This window comes from Polyodon spathula, chromosome 25 (assembly GCF_017654505.1).
Source record: "Polyodon spathula isolate WHYD16114869_AA chromosome 25, ASM1765450v1, whole genome shotgun sequence".
Classification (NCBI taxonomy): domain Eukaryota; kingdom Metazoa; phylum Chordata; class Actinopteri; order Acipenseriformes; family Polyodontidae; genus Polyodon; species Polyodon spathula.
This window is the reverse complement of record NC_054558.1, coordinates 21,375,291-21,389,024: the sequence shown is the minus strand read 5'-3', so window position 1 is coordinate 21,389,024 and position 13,734 is coordinate 21,375,291. Positions and strand designations below refer to the sequence as shown.

General features: G+C 49.5%; 1 protein-coding gene across 10 annotated transcripts in view; it reads left to right on the top strand.

Annotated features, from left to right (window-relative positions):
• The window catches only part of LOC121300389 (unconventional myosin-XVIIIb-like), a 38,354-nt gene that overhangs the window by 21,136 nt on the left and 3,484 nt on the right, over positions 1-13,734 (top strand). For 8 of the 10 annotated variants that reach the window (XM_041228984.1, XM_041228978.1, XM_041228981.1 and 5 more), the window contains 14 exons: positions 1,803-1,957; positions 2,194-2,317; positions 2,510-2,710; positions 2,998-3,108; positions 3,484-3,588; positions 4,156-4,311; positions 5,706-5,819; positions 6,306-6,422; positions 6,895-6,978; positions 7,326-7,463; positions 7,798-7,983; positions 10,564-10,694; positions 12,300-12,341; positions 13,531-13,695. In XM_041228984.1, the coding sequence (XP_041084918.1) occupies positions 1,803-1,957; positions 2,194-2,317; positions 2,510-2,710; positions 2,998-3,108; positions 3,484-3,588; positions 4,156-4,311; positions 5,706-5,819; positions 6,306-6,422; positions 6,895-6,978; positions 7,326-7,463; positions 7,798-7,983; positions 10,564-10,694; positions 12,300-12,341; positions 13,531-13,695 (1,829 nt within the window). Of the gene's footprint in view, positions 1-1,802; positions 1,958-2,193; positions 2,318-2,509; positions 2,711-2,997; positions 3,109-3,483; positions 3,589-4,155; positions 4,312-5,705; positions 5,820-6,305; positions 6,423-6,894; positions 6,979-7,325; positions 7,464-7,797; positions 7,984-10,563; positions 10,695-12,030; positions 12,051-12,299; positions 12,342-13,530; positions 13,696-13,734 lie in introns of all 10 variants that reach the window. The other 2 variants (XM_041228985.1, XM_041228983.1) reach the window with 2 other exon arrangements.

Sequence of the window (13,734 nt, the reverse complement as noted above, 5' to 3'; positions counted from 1 at the left end):
CTGGGCTGCAGTGTGGAAGGCAGTGGGTTTGAGTAGCTCAGTGGTTAGAGTGCTGGGCTGCAGTGTGGAAGGCAGTGGGTTTGAGTAGCTCAGTGGTTAGTGTGCTGGGCTGCAGTGTGGAAGGCAGTGGGTTTGAGTAGCTCAGTGGTTAGAGTGCTGGGCTGCAGTGTGGAAGGCAGTGGGTTTGAGTAGCTCAGTGGTTAGAGTGCTGGGCTGCAGTGTGGAAGGCAGTGGGTTTGAGTAGCTCAGTGGTTAGAGTGCTGGGCTGCAGTGTGGAAGGCAGTGGGTTTGAGTAGCTCAGTGGTTAGAGTGCTGGGCTGCAGTGTGGAAGGCAGTGGGTTTGAGTAGCTCAGTGGTTAGAGTGCTGGGCTGCAGTGTGGAAGGCAGTGGGTTTGAGTAGCTCAGTGGTTAGAGTGCTGGGCTGCAGTGTGGAAGGCAGTGGGTTTGAGTAGCTCAGTGGTTAGAGTGCTGGGCTGCAGTGTGGAAGGCAGTGGGTTTGAGTAGCTCAGTGGTTAGAGTGCTGGGCTGCAGTGTGGAAGGCAGTGGGTTTGAGTAGCTCAGTGGTTAGAGTGCTGGGCTGCAGTGTGGAAGGCAGTGGGTTTGAGTAGCTCAGTGGTTAGAGTGCTGGGCTGCAGTGTGGAAGGCAGTGGGTTTGAGTAGCTCAGTGGTTACAGTGCTGGGCTGCAGTGTGGAAGGCAGTGGGTTTGAGTAGCTCAGTGGTTAGAGTGCTGGGCTGCAGTGTGGAAGGCAGTGGGTTTGAGTAGCTCAGTGGTTAGAGTGCTGGGCTGCAGTGTGGAAGGCAGTGTGTTTGAGTAGCTCAGTGGTTAGAGTGCTGGGCTGCAGTGTGGAAGGCAGTGGGTTTGAGTAGCTCAGTGGTTAGAGTGCTGGGCTGCAGTGTGGAAGGCAGTGGGTTTGAGTAGCTCAGTGGTTAGAGTGCTGGGCTGCAGTGTGGAAGGCAGTGGGTTTGAGTAGCTCAGTGGTTAGAGTGCTGGGCTGCAGTGTGGAAGGCAGTGGGTTTGAGTAGCTCAGTGGTTAGAGTGCTGGGCTGCAGTGTGGAAGGCAGTGTGTTTGAGTAGCTCAGTGGTTACAGTGCTGGGCTGCAGTGTGGAAGGCAGTGGGTTTGAGTAGCTCAGTGGTTAGAGTGCTGGGCTGCAGTGTGGAAGGCAGTGGGTTTGAGTAGCTCAGTGGTTAGAGTGCTGGGCTGCAGTGTGGAAGGCAGTGGGTTTGAGTAGCTCAGTGGTTCGAGTACAGGGCTGCAGTGTGGAAGGCAGTGGGTTTGAGTAGCTCAGTGAAGTACTAGGTTGCAGTGCAAAGCATTATGTATATGTGCAATGGAATAATACGCCGTTAAGCATGGCCTCTGTAATAAACACAGATAAAAAAAAAAACGATCCAACTCAGTGAGTTTAATGGCAGTTCTACAATTGAAACGACTCGGTCTTCAAGTTATGAGTTATTATTTGCTCTTTAGTGCTGTGTAGTTTGCATAAGATGTGATTATGAAGACTATGTCTCGTGTTTATTGTAAGCCTAGAAAACTCTGGAGACAGAGAGAGCAGGCTCTTCACAGCCCGGGTCTGTGTTACTCTTTTTGCATGTTAGCAGCTTCCCTTATTCAAGTCTTTCTATCCTTATTCATGCATTATCTCTATCCTTTACTATACTTTGTTTGACCACATGGCATACTGTGAGATTGTTTTACCACGGGCACTTGGACAGAAGCACTTACTGTATTAAATGTGTCTGTGTGTCTCTGCCTGTCTGTCTGTTTGTCTCTGCCTGTCTGTCTCTCTGTCCCACAGCTGACAGATTTGCAAGGGAAGTATGACGAGACGAAGCGGTCAGCCTTGCAACTGAAGAGGAAGTGTCGGCGGGTGACCTTTGACCTCCAGGACACGAGAGTGCAGATGGAGAGACAGCAGGGGCAGAACCATGACCTGGAGAAGAAACAGAGGAGGTGAGAGAGGGAGAGAGGGGGGGGGGATGTTATATTGTCTACATTCTGTCAAGCAGGAGGGAGGGGGTAGGGATTGATATGGTGTGTTAACATGATATTTTATTTTATGTAACATTTATGTTGAAATGCTTTGGCAACATTGGATCACTCCTGTCATGCTAATAGTTGAGTTTGAATTTAAACTTAGACGCTGGTTCCAGCTGCAGTGTTAACGAAGCCTGCGGGTTTATATGCAGGTTTGATACAGAGCTGGCCCGGGCCCTGGGAGAGGCTTCCTTGGAGAGGGACCTCCGAGAGAAAGTGTCCCAGGAGAACAACAGCATCCGGTCAGAGATCTTCAAACTGCAACGCAGCATCCAGGTACAACTTCTGTAGTGCACCTGAACTCCAGGCAAGCAAGAAATTCAGTGTGAAAAAGCCTGGCTGTGCTGAAGCAGTGTACTGAAGTGAGGGGGTGGTGCTTTCTCTCTCTCTCTCTTGCTGTCTCTCTCTCTCTCTCTCTCTCTCTCTCTCTCTCTCTCTCTCTCTCTCTCTCTCTCTCTCGCTCTCCAGGAGGGGCAGTCAGAGCTGGCGTTGTTGCATCAGCAGAAGGAAGAGCTAGACACTCAGCTGCAGGACCTGGCCACGCCACAGACCCTCCACCCCGACTCAGCTGCCACGCTGAAGAAGCAGCTGAGGGAGCTGGAGGCGAGAGTGAAGGAGCTGACCGCTGAGCTCACCAAGCAGGCAGACACAATCCAGCAACATGAGCAGGTGAGCCCTGACTATAGACACACAGGGAAGCCCTGGCTATAGACACACATGTGCTAACATATCACCTCAGCTCTTCCGGTCAGGGATTCACTTTGCCAGGGATGCTAGTGAGTCAACTCATTCAGCAGCTGCCAGGAGCAGTACAATCGCACATGGAGATAGTAAAGGGGTGCCTCTGGGGCTCAATCTCCGGGGGTCTGTAAGCGAAGCTTGGGTCTCAGGAGACTGGCCGTGCTACCCCCGCCTTATCACTTCTTACCTCCCACCCCTGCCCTCTCGCCCTGCAGACGAGGCTGAGGTTCGAGATGGAGATGGAGAGGATGAAGCAGATCCACCAGAAGGAGCTGGAGGACAAAGAAGAGGAGCTGGAGGACGTGCAGAAATCATCCCAGAGACGGGTAGGAGGAAGGGGAGACCTAGGGGAGCCAGGGGAGGTCTAGGGGAGCCAGAGGGGATCTAGGGGAGCCAGGGGAGATCAAGGGGAGCCAGTGGAACTAAGGAAGATCCAGGGAAACCTTGAAAGAGACACAGGGAACAAACAGGGAAAAGACCTAGGAGAGAGCAGTGACAATGGGCAGGGTCTGAGAGAGAAGACGAGGGACTTTTTATAAAATAGCCTTTCAGAGGGAGTATAGGATCAGAGAGAGGGTTTTGTATCTCCAGGTTCTCTCAGAGACTGGTTGGGGCATCCTGGGATCTAAAAGAAAGTGTCTGTGTGTCTGTCCTCCTTGCTGCTCCTGTCTGATAGTAGATGTCTGTGTGTCTGTCCTCAGCTGCGGCAGTTGGAGATGCAGTTGGAGCAGGAGTATGAGGAGAAGCAGCTAGTTCTGCACGAAAAGCTGGACCTAGAGGGGCTGATAGCCACCCTGTGTGAGCAGGTAAAGCCTTGGTTTACGTCAAGCACATGGCACCACAAATCCCAGCCAATTCCAGGGGTGTCCCAGCAGGCAGGCCTGGGGCGTTCAGCATGATTGCAGCCCCTCCCACCCTCACAGAACCCACTGGTTCTAGACAGGCTCAGGCTATGGCTTGTGCATTTCATGGACTGCACCAATTAACCTCAGAAAAGTTTGCAGATTTATTAGTGGGAGCTAATCCTGGCCAGTGTAAAGTAAATGAGCTCAGTGATGGGTTTGATTATCCCTGAGAGCATGGAGTGCATGTCAGCTCATTGATTGTTGAAACACGACCCTCCCTGCCCCCAAGGAGACGTAAGGTGGGTCGACGAATTAGGAAACAAACTCAGAGAATTACTAAGCATTTGCTCCACTTCTTTCCAAAAAGGCATGACAAATAATTTTTTTTAAAAACTGCTAACGCTAATTCTAGAAAAAATATATATTCTACCCACGTGCATTGAAATTGTGACCGTGATTTTTTTTGCAGTTTTGTGAGTCTGTTCCCAAGGGTCCCCCCCAATAACATGCACCTTTCACCCCCCTCAGATCGGGCATCGTGATTTTGATGTGGAAAAGCGTCTTCGCAGAGACCTGAGGAGAACTCACACCCTGCTGGCCGACGCACAGCTGATACTGGGAACACTGGAGGATCCAGTGAGCAACGGGATCAGCAAAGAGGAGGCGGAGAGGCTGCAGTCCCAGGTATGACTGGGGGGACTGGGAAAGGACTGGGGAGCTCCAGCTGGTGGACAGGGACGACTGGGTTGTATGAGCTGCGAGGGAAATAGTTAACACACCAGTTCCCTTAGCTCTCACTTGCTGTGCACTGTGTGATACTCTTCTAAATGTGCCACCACAATCGTGAAAGCCAGGCTATTGATTATGCAGTACCTCACCTCTGCAAAACTGCATCGAACGACCATGCAGCTATTCAGAACTAAGCTGGACACGGACCGTGAATTTCACATTATAGATTGTAAGTCGCTGCGCACTGAGTTTTACGAACACAGTGAGGTATACGGTTGCTTTTTTCTGTTTTTCTTATTTTAATGCGGCAGAGAGAGCACAAATACTGTAGTGCTGTGACACAGGAGACGAGGCTTCAGAAATGAAAATGAATGGAGGAGCAGCAGCTGTCAGCAAGGCTTAAGTGATTTAATATGAAGCCCCCTCTGATTTCAAACCAGGCAGCGCGTCCACATTAGAATGTATAGTGCGTGCACAGGGAAGAACCCGAGGCAGACATTAGTGCTGAGTAATGTAGATCTGGTGTAATCTATTGACTTGCGCTGCCTTGCAGAGCACTGTCTATGCATGGAAGTGCCATTCCCAACCCATTACAGAGATCCTGCATAATCTTCTGGGCTCATGAACAGGTAGCCATAGCTGACAGGTTTGAGTGCCTGGCTGACTGAATTATTCCCAGGGAGGCTGGAGGCAGTTAACCAGGCTTCTCAGGGATTTGATGGGTTTTATTTGGTCCTATCAGGGATGTGATCTGAACTCAACCACACCAGAATCGAGCCCGTTCTGCAAACTGCAGAGCCGACTGACTCCGTGAGGAGAAAGCCTTTAGCTCCATAGTGTCCTACACCAGTAATAAACCATTTAAAACATGTTTAGTTATGACGTGTCTATGGGATTCATTCTCAGTTTTAATGTTAACGATTCATGAACCACAGACACTTTCAGCCTTTATAACACGTGTAGGAGCTGCACTTTCCGCCTGTAATTTATTATTAGAAGTCATCTAAAAAACCTGACCTGGAGCATTTAAACTTCATTCCTATTCCAAAGTGCAGGGAAGGGAATATGACTCCTGCAGCAGAGCAGTGTGAGCCACTGCAAGCTTTATTATGGACTCAATGAGGCACATCTCATCTTAGATGAGGTCTGCGATCAGTAAGCTGCTAGAAGCAAGATGAGGTTTGAGGAGATGCCTCCTCCCATTCATAACCTTTCTATAATTTCTTCTGTTCTTTACCTCTAAGGTTAATCAGCATTTGCTAAGGCGTGATTAAATTAAGATGAAAGAATCCTGTAATGGACCAATAGAAACACAGTATTGATGCAGTCTGCCCTTACCTTTCCCACAGCTGGCGGAGAGCGAGACCAGATATGTGCAGGCTGAGAAGATGCATAAGACTCTGATGATGGAACTGGACAGTGCACAGCTGGAGCTGGAAAACATCTGCCGGAACAAGAGTCTGGTATGAACACCACCTGAGAGCTGGGCTGGGGATGAACACAGCAATTCAGGTGTTACCCCTCTGTGCAGGCACACTGCTCTCCATGCTCCTCAGAGCTTCACAACTTAAATCATCCAGGAATCCCATGAATCGAGCGCTGCATGCTGTGCTCAGGGGCTCAGGAGAGTTAAAGAGGGGGAATCCTTTTGAAGATGGTTTCTTTAATGTCAGAAACAGATGCTTTAAGTTAGTAATGAAGACTGTTCCTGAACTGTCCTAAGATAGACCTCTGGGACAGTCCCATTGTGGGATGTGCCACACCCATACTAGTCCTGTGTGTACCAGTGCACCCTCTCTCTCTACTATTGCACCCTCTCTCCCTGCTATTGCCCCGTCACCCCCAGCAGTTGCCCCTCAGTGGGTCACCCCCCTGATGAAGGAGCTGCTTGCTCGGCTGCACTGTGTTCCCGTTTGCTGCAGAGTCTGATCTCTTCCCTCTCTGTGCAGGTGGATGAGCAGCTGTTCCAGCTCCAGCATGAGAAGGCAGACCTGCTGAAGAGGATCGAGGAGGACCAGGAGGATCTGAACGAGCTCATGAAGAAGCACAAGGCCCTCATTGCACAGGTTCAGCACCACATGTTGCATACCATTCTGCTGTAGGATTTGTCACTGGAGCCCCTTACAGAACTTGCCATTGTGACCTTTCAGTCTCATGAACTGGCCCTCTCTGCATACAAGGCGATGCATTGCTGACTGACTTCTGTTCCTGCTGAGCTGCAGCTGAGTTTTATGATTGATTATGTGTTTTTTTTTATGTATTGTGTTTGTTGTTGTTTGTGGTGGTGTCAGAATCTTGCCAGGTCGTCATTGGAAATGAGAATTTGTTCTCAATTGACTCATATGGATAAGTACAGGTTTTGATTGGTTGATTGATTGATTGATTGGTTGATTGATTGATTGGTTGATTTGTTGAGTACTGCAGACGGGTCCTGATCGGATTGCATGTGATCAAGCTATGTGTAATATTGAGATGTTGGACAAGGGGGATGGTGAGGTGACGTCCTGCACTGACCTGTCCACCTCTCTGTTCGCACAGTCGTCCAGTGACATCAGTCAGATCAGGGAGCTGCAGGCTGAGTTGGAAGAAGCCAAGAAGGAGAGGCAGAGCCTGCAGGAGAAGGTGAGGCATGGCTTGCTTTAAGAAATCGGAATTGATAAGATGCAGTTTAATGACAAAAGATGCCACACAACTGCCAACATTGTATCTTTTGTAATTAGACACACTGCTACCTTGTAACACCATGTGTGTAATTAGCAACCTCCGAACACTTCACCCTCCCATCAGGAAATTCCCTTTCCTGAGCTGTGTGGGGAAGTTCTGCAGCAGTGATGGGGGAATCAGAAATTCTAAACTGGGAGGAAAAATAATTGGGCACTCTAAATATTTAAAAAAGAAAGGTAGTCAATCTCCAGCCAGGCCCAGTCCTCTCACCTTCTGGCTTCTCTCTGCCTGTCCTGGGCTCACAGCTGCAGGCCAGTCTGAGTCGTGTCAGCTTCATGGAAGGGTCCATGGTGGAGCGCAGCATCGTCAGCAGACAGGAGGCGCTGATCCGCGACCTGGAGAACAAGCTGGAGTTTCAGAGTGGTCAGATCAAGAGGTTTGAGGTGAGTGCAGCTGAGGACAGAGCCCTCGCGCACACAGCGATATGAATACCCTGCTGCATCAGCGCCGCACGGTGCACACGCGCGCTTCACATTGAAATAGTTAGTCATTTTATTTTTGTACAAGTAATCCGATCCCTTTATATGGAGAAGCTCTTAATTGTTCTGCAAAGTCCTACATATCAGAATTTTCATGCACTGGCAATCACACCTCAACCGAAGTGTGTGACACATGTGTGTCTCTGTGTGTATGTGTGTGCGTGTGTCTCTCTGTGTGTGTGCGTGTGTGTCTGAGCTACACTGTATAGCACCTCTGACTGCCTCTTCTCCCTCCTAGGTGCTGGTGCTGCGGCTGAGGGACAGCGTGGTGCGGATGGGGGAGGAGCTGGAGCATGCTGCCGAGACGGAGGCCCGGGAGAAGGAGCATGCCCAGTACTACCAGCAGCGGCTGCAGGAGATGAGAGTGGAGATGGAGGACCTGGCCCGCAGTGAGCTGGAGAGCAGCCGGCGCAGAGTTGAGCTGGTAGGACTCGGAGAGGAGTAGAGAAAAGTGCGATTGCGAGGTGGGGAGACAGGGTCAGGATGAGAAGGAGGGGAGGGGAGGGGAGGCAGCCACACCGCCCAATACAGAACATTATAATACACTGTAATACACCGTAATACAATACACTGCTCTGATTGGGAGTCTCGGGACAGCCCTGTAATCTCTTCAGTACTCTTGACCCTCTGTCTCTTCCTGAGCACCGTGGATACAATGAGTTCTCAGCCTGTGTAATATATGAAGCAGAAGATCAGGAATCAGATTCCCACTGTAGACATGGCCCCCACAAGACTGAGCCCCGCAGTACAGGGCTTTCAGTTATGCGTCAGAACTCTACCTTGATTTGCTGATTACCACACACAACCTACTGGCTTACATTGTAAAAGGTGAAAACAAAAACTGGATGAATAAATAATGAATTAAAACACGAGGAAGGAGCTCATCACTTGCAGCTCTGTACGCTCCAGTATTGATCTCCTGACTAAACCACTTACCCTGGAACCCTCGTCACAGTGTGCTGCCATTCAAGCTCTTGCACTGAGGCTGCTGCAGTCCTGGAGCCACTGCCCTCAAGCAGTGCTGCAGAGACCCACTCCATGCCCAGTAGCGGACAGGGGTCGGGTCCCGGTGCAGTCTGTCCTATGAATAATGAACACGTTTTGCTATTGATGAGCTGAGAACCCCCAAGCAGTGCCCTGAGTGAATCCTCCTGAGCGCTGAGCCTCTGGGATTGGTTTAATAACCGGGTCACGTTAATTTTTGAGAGTGCTTTTGCAAACTCGGTTGCCCACGGAAGCGAACTCCATTGCTAAATTATTCAGCTCTTGCTAGTTAAGAGTAACATGCAAGCTGCTTAGTTTGAATGCATTTAAGATGCAAGGAGAGAAATGCTGGATGTTGCTCCTCAGAAATGTGCAAATTAATTCCAGCTGATCTCATTAGAGGATCACTGGGGACTGGCAACATTAGATTTCTTTCCTCGGTTTGGACACTTCTTTGAAAATATTTTGAGGGGCAGCAGGGGTATTTCTCCCCCCCTGGAGAGGAGAGCTGAGATAAACGAACATGTCTTTTTCATATACATTCATTAAACCTCCCTTCAAGCATTATACTCCTGATATGGAAGAGAAAAGCTACTTCATTTCAGTCGCTAGCGTTCCAGTTGTGGGGATGACAGAGCCAGTTTATTTTTCTGCTTGTGAATATTTTGTATTAATATTCCACCAGTGCCTAGGAAATGACCGGTGGTTGCCATGGTGATATGAACTTGCACTTTTAAAGAGAGACGCTGTCTTGAGTGAAACAATGTCGTGGTTTGCATTGTTCTGCGGGCTGGGTAGATGTAGCTGGTTGAATGTGATGGCTGTGTTGGGTTCTCTGTGAATCCCAATAGCTGTGTATCCATTAGCTAACACTGCAGAAGCACCACGGGAAGCATGACCAGGGCATGACCAGGGCATGTGGCATGAGTATGTCACTGAGAATCAGGGGAGGGGGTGGGGGGTACAATCAGAGTTAGGTACTTGAGACTGAGGAGAGGAGAAGTGTGGGACTGGGGGGCAGTGTGCTCCAATGCTTAGTGTTGAAGGATGGTATGGGTGTAGTGTAGTCGAGTGGTTAGAGCTGAGAGACTGGGAGGCAGTGTGTTTTAATGGTTAGAGCTGAGCTACTGGGAGGCAATGTGGTTTAGTGGTTAGAGCTGAGAGTCTGGGAGGCAGTGTGTTTTAATGGTTAGAGCTGAGAGACTGGGAGGCAGTGTGGTTTAGTGGTTAGAGCTGAGAGTCTGGGAGGCAGTGTGTTTTAATGGTTAGAGCTGAGACACTGGGAGGCAGTGTTTTTTAATGGTTAGAGCTGAGAGACTGGGAGGCAGTGTGGTTTAATGGTTAGAGCTGAGAGTCTGGGAGGCAGTGTGTTTTAATGGTTAGAGCTGAGACACTGGGAGGCAGTGTGTTTTAATGGTTAGAGCTGAGAGACTGGGAGGCAGTGTGGTCTAGTGGTTAGAGCTGAGAGTCTGGGAGGCAGTGTGTTTTAATGGTTAGAGCTGAGACACTGGGAGGCAGTGTGTTCTAGTGGTACAGCTGAGAGACTGGGAGGCAGTGTAGTTTAGTGGTTAGAGCTGAGGGACTGGGAGTGTGTAGTCTAGTGGTTAGTGAACAGTTTTGGTTACAGTAAATGTTTGGTATAACAACAGCATCTGGATATATCATGATGTAAAACTTTGGTTAACACAGTTGTGTCTGTCCTAATGCAGTGACCCTGGTGTACCCTGGTACTGTTTAAAACAGAGCTACAAAGCCCAGCTCCTCCCCCCTGTGCTCCTCATCCCCAGGCCCGTGCTGTGCTCCTCTGTCCTGAATCAAAGAGGCCAAAGCTGATCGGGGGGCAGGCTACCCTTTCATCTCTCGCACATCGACCGTCAGTCTACCTTTACTTCTCCAGAGCGTTGATAGATTTCTATTTCAGCACAGGCTTTGAATTTCACATGGCAGCCGCGTCCGTGCCACCAAGCAAGCCACTCCCAGGTGGTCCCTCATTGTTATTCTGTCTCCACTCTCTCTGCAGGAGATGAGGGTGGAGGAGCTGAGTGCAGTCAGGCAGACATTACAGGCCGATCTAGAGACATCAATCAAGCGCATCGCGGATCTACAGACTGCCCTGGAGGAAGAGTCCAGTGATGAAAGTGACTCTGAAAGGTAAAATCTGTCATTGCAGGAATCGGCTTCAGCTGGATGATTTATATATAATTATAAATAGAACTATCCAAATATAACTAGCATACTGGATTGCTTGTACAAGCACTGAGCTACTCAAAACCCACTGCCTTCCACATTGCAGCCCAGCCCCCAAATTCCACTGAGCTACTCAAACCCACTGCCTTCCACACTGCAGCCCAGCACTCTAACCACTGAGCTACTCAAACCCACTGCCTTCCACACTGCAGCCCAGCACTCTAACCACTGAGCTACTCAAACCCACTGCCTTCCACACTGCAGCCCAGCACTCTAACCACTGAGCTACTCAAACCCACTGCCTTCCACACTGCAGCCCAGCACTCTAACCACTGAGCTACTCAAACCCACTGCCTTCCACACTGCAGCCCAGCACTCTAACCACTGAGCTACTCAAACCCACTGCCTTCCACACTGCAGCCCAGCACTCTAACCACTGAGCTACTCAAACCCACTGCCTTCCACTCTGCAGCCCAGCACTCTAACCACTGAGCTACTCAAACCCACTGCCTTCCACACTGCAGCCCAGCACTCTAACCACTGAGCTACTCAAACCCACTGCCTTCCACACTGCAGCCCAGCACTCTAACCACTGAGCTACTCAAACCCACTGCCTTCCACTCTGCAGCCCAGCACTCTAACCACTGAGCTACTCAAACCCACTGCCTTCCACTCTGCAGCCCAGCTCTCTGTGCTCAGGTCTGTGGACTTACAGCAGCTGTGATGTCAGAACATTCAGAACACAGTGCTCTAGATTCTAATAGCGAACGTGACTTTATACACTTTTGGTTGCAGTTAATTACACCAACAGGGATGGACACCTTGTACAATTTTTTCTTCTGTCAGCATAAACACCATGCGCTGGGTAATGTCATTGCTGCATGCGGTAGGCTATTAGGAAAATGTCGCTAATGAATGATGCAAATATAGTTCTCATTACTGGTGCTGCAGATGGATCTGTATTGCAGGCAGCTTCAGACCTGCTGTGGTCTGGATCAGCAGGCAGGTTTGCAGCAAAGCACCTGCATTGCTTTAGGGTTATTAGAGATCAGCAACACCGCGCTCACCAGGGGCTAGCTTTGTTTGATCTTATTTTACTCATGTGAATTCAAACAGCCATCAGTGAGCAGGAACCACTGTGCAGAGACTTGCAAAGCAGTGCTCGGGGAGGGGGTTCAGAAGGAAAGTATTAATGAGCTAAAAGAGCGACGCATAAAGGAGTGCTTGTAAATGTTTGTAACATTGTTTTTTTGTTTTTTTCTTCTTCCAAACTTTCATTTTCTGTTTGCACTTTAATCAGTGATCAATCGGGATGGAAAGGTATGTTGAAGTTTGACATTTACCGTGAGCCTGAGAGAAAAGCAAGTGTGACACACGCGATATCAACAACCGCATAGAGACTGTACTGTGCTGAGAGGAACACACACGCACGCACACACACGCACTGGTGGAACTGCACTCCAGCTACTAGTCCAGTTCTCTGCAATTTCTATGCCCCGGTCCTTCCTGAAGTTGTCTGCAGGTGTCAGGCTCAGGACTCACAGTCCTCTCCTCTCTCATTCCACACAGCGTCCAGACAGCAGTGGATTCCTTTGGCAGGAAGCGAGACTTGTAAGAAAACCCTTGTCGATTCTCTCCTCTGCTTTAAGGAGTGGGCTAGCATTTCTTTCCATGAACGAACTAACTCAGAGCTTGTGAACTGTGCTTCATTAGAATGTCCCTCTGGAATTGTGTAGGAACAATATTTGAAAAGGAAAAGAATGATACTGTGTAACGCTGGAGTCTGGAGCGTCTCTTTGCACTGGGGCAGAGTGTGATCTTCTATCATGCATGGCTGTCATTTAGCAGCGGTTGGCATGGATCAACCCTTGGAACGGTCTGGTTCGTTTGATATAAAGAATAACTGCATGTGTGTTTGTACAGCAACTCTGAGAGCCTGCTAATTCAATACAATATAGCAAAGTACGCCAGGTAATTGAAGTCCCTGCTGAATTCGGCAATGGGTTCAGCACTGAGGCAGTGGACAGCTCCTCAGAGATGCGAGATGGGAGGCTCCCTTGCTCTTGCCGTTGTCTCCGTGTCTGCGCTTGGTGCAGTGTGTCGGCTGGGTTATTGTCATGTATCTCTGTTTGTGACGTTATGCTTTCTCATTGTGAGCAAGCGCGTGCAATCCTGTGCTGTGGTCATCTTCCTGGACCCCCTTGGACACGACATGCAAACCTTTAACAGGTTCTCATCCTGGCCGGAGCAACCCTTGTAAAAAGTTATCGAAAAACATTTCAGCCTGTCCTTAGAAATCTCCGTTTTAACTGCAGTTTTGATATTACTGCTAAGTACGGCTTGCATTCACTGCACCACTGGAGCACCCTTGCTCCAGTCTGCACTGCAGAACCCTAGCAGCTAAGCCTGCAATGTAGAACCCTAGCAGCTACCACTTTTACAAGCAAATATTGTAGTATAGTTAGTCCCATTGCAAAGCAGTTTGATCCACTCCTTGTTTTAATACCAGTTTAATAGGAGCTTGTTATCAATACACTGTGTCTAATCAAGCATGTATTAAAACCTGAAACAGGTGACACTGCTATGCAATAGGAGTCTTATTTCCATCCCTGTAGTGATTAGGTTGCTAATCTGCACATCACCGTATGCACTGTTGGCAGAACAGTGGCACAGAAATTCTATTTTCACACTTCAAAAGGACGCCGAGGGCTTCAGCTAGAATGCCAGCACATCTTTTTGCACTGTACTGCAATCCCATGATGGGTTTTCTCTTTCCCTGGCTGCTGTTTTCTCCTGACAGAGACAGCCAGTCCACTGTGGGATCCATGGTCAGTGCGGACCCCGAGGAGGGGATCAGGTCCTGGCTGGGGGTCCCCCGGGGCCCCGGGTCCCCCTACGGAAGCAGCGCGGCCGGCAGCGTGGCCAGACAGCCCGCGTCCGACACCATGAGCATGTACAGCGTCAGGTAAGAGAACTGAGAACTAAGAGGATCGACCAGAATTAT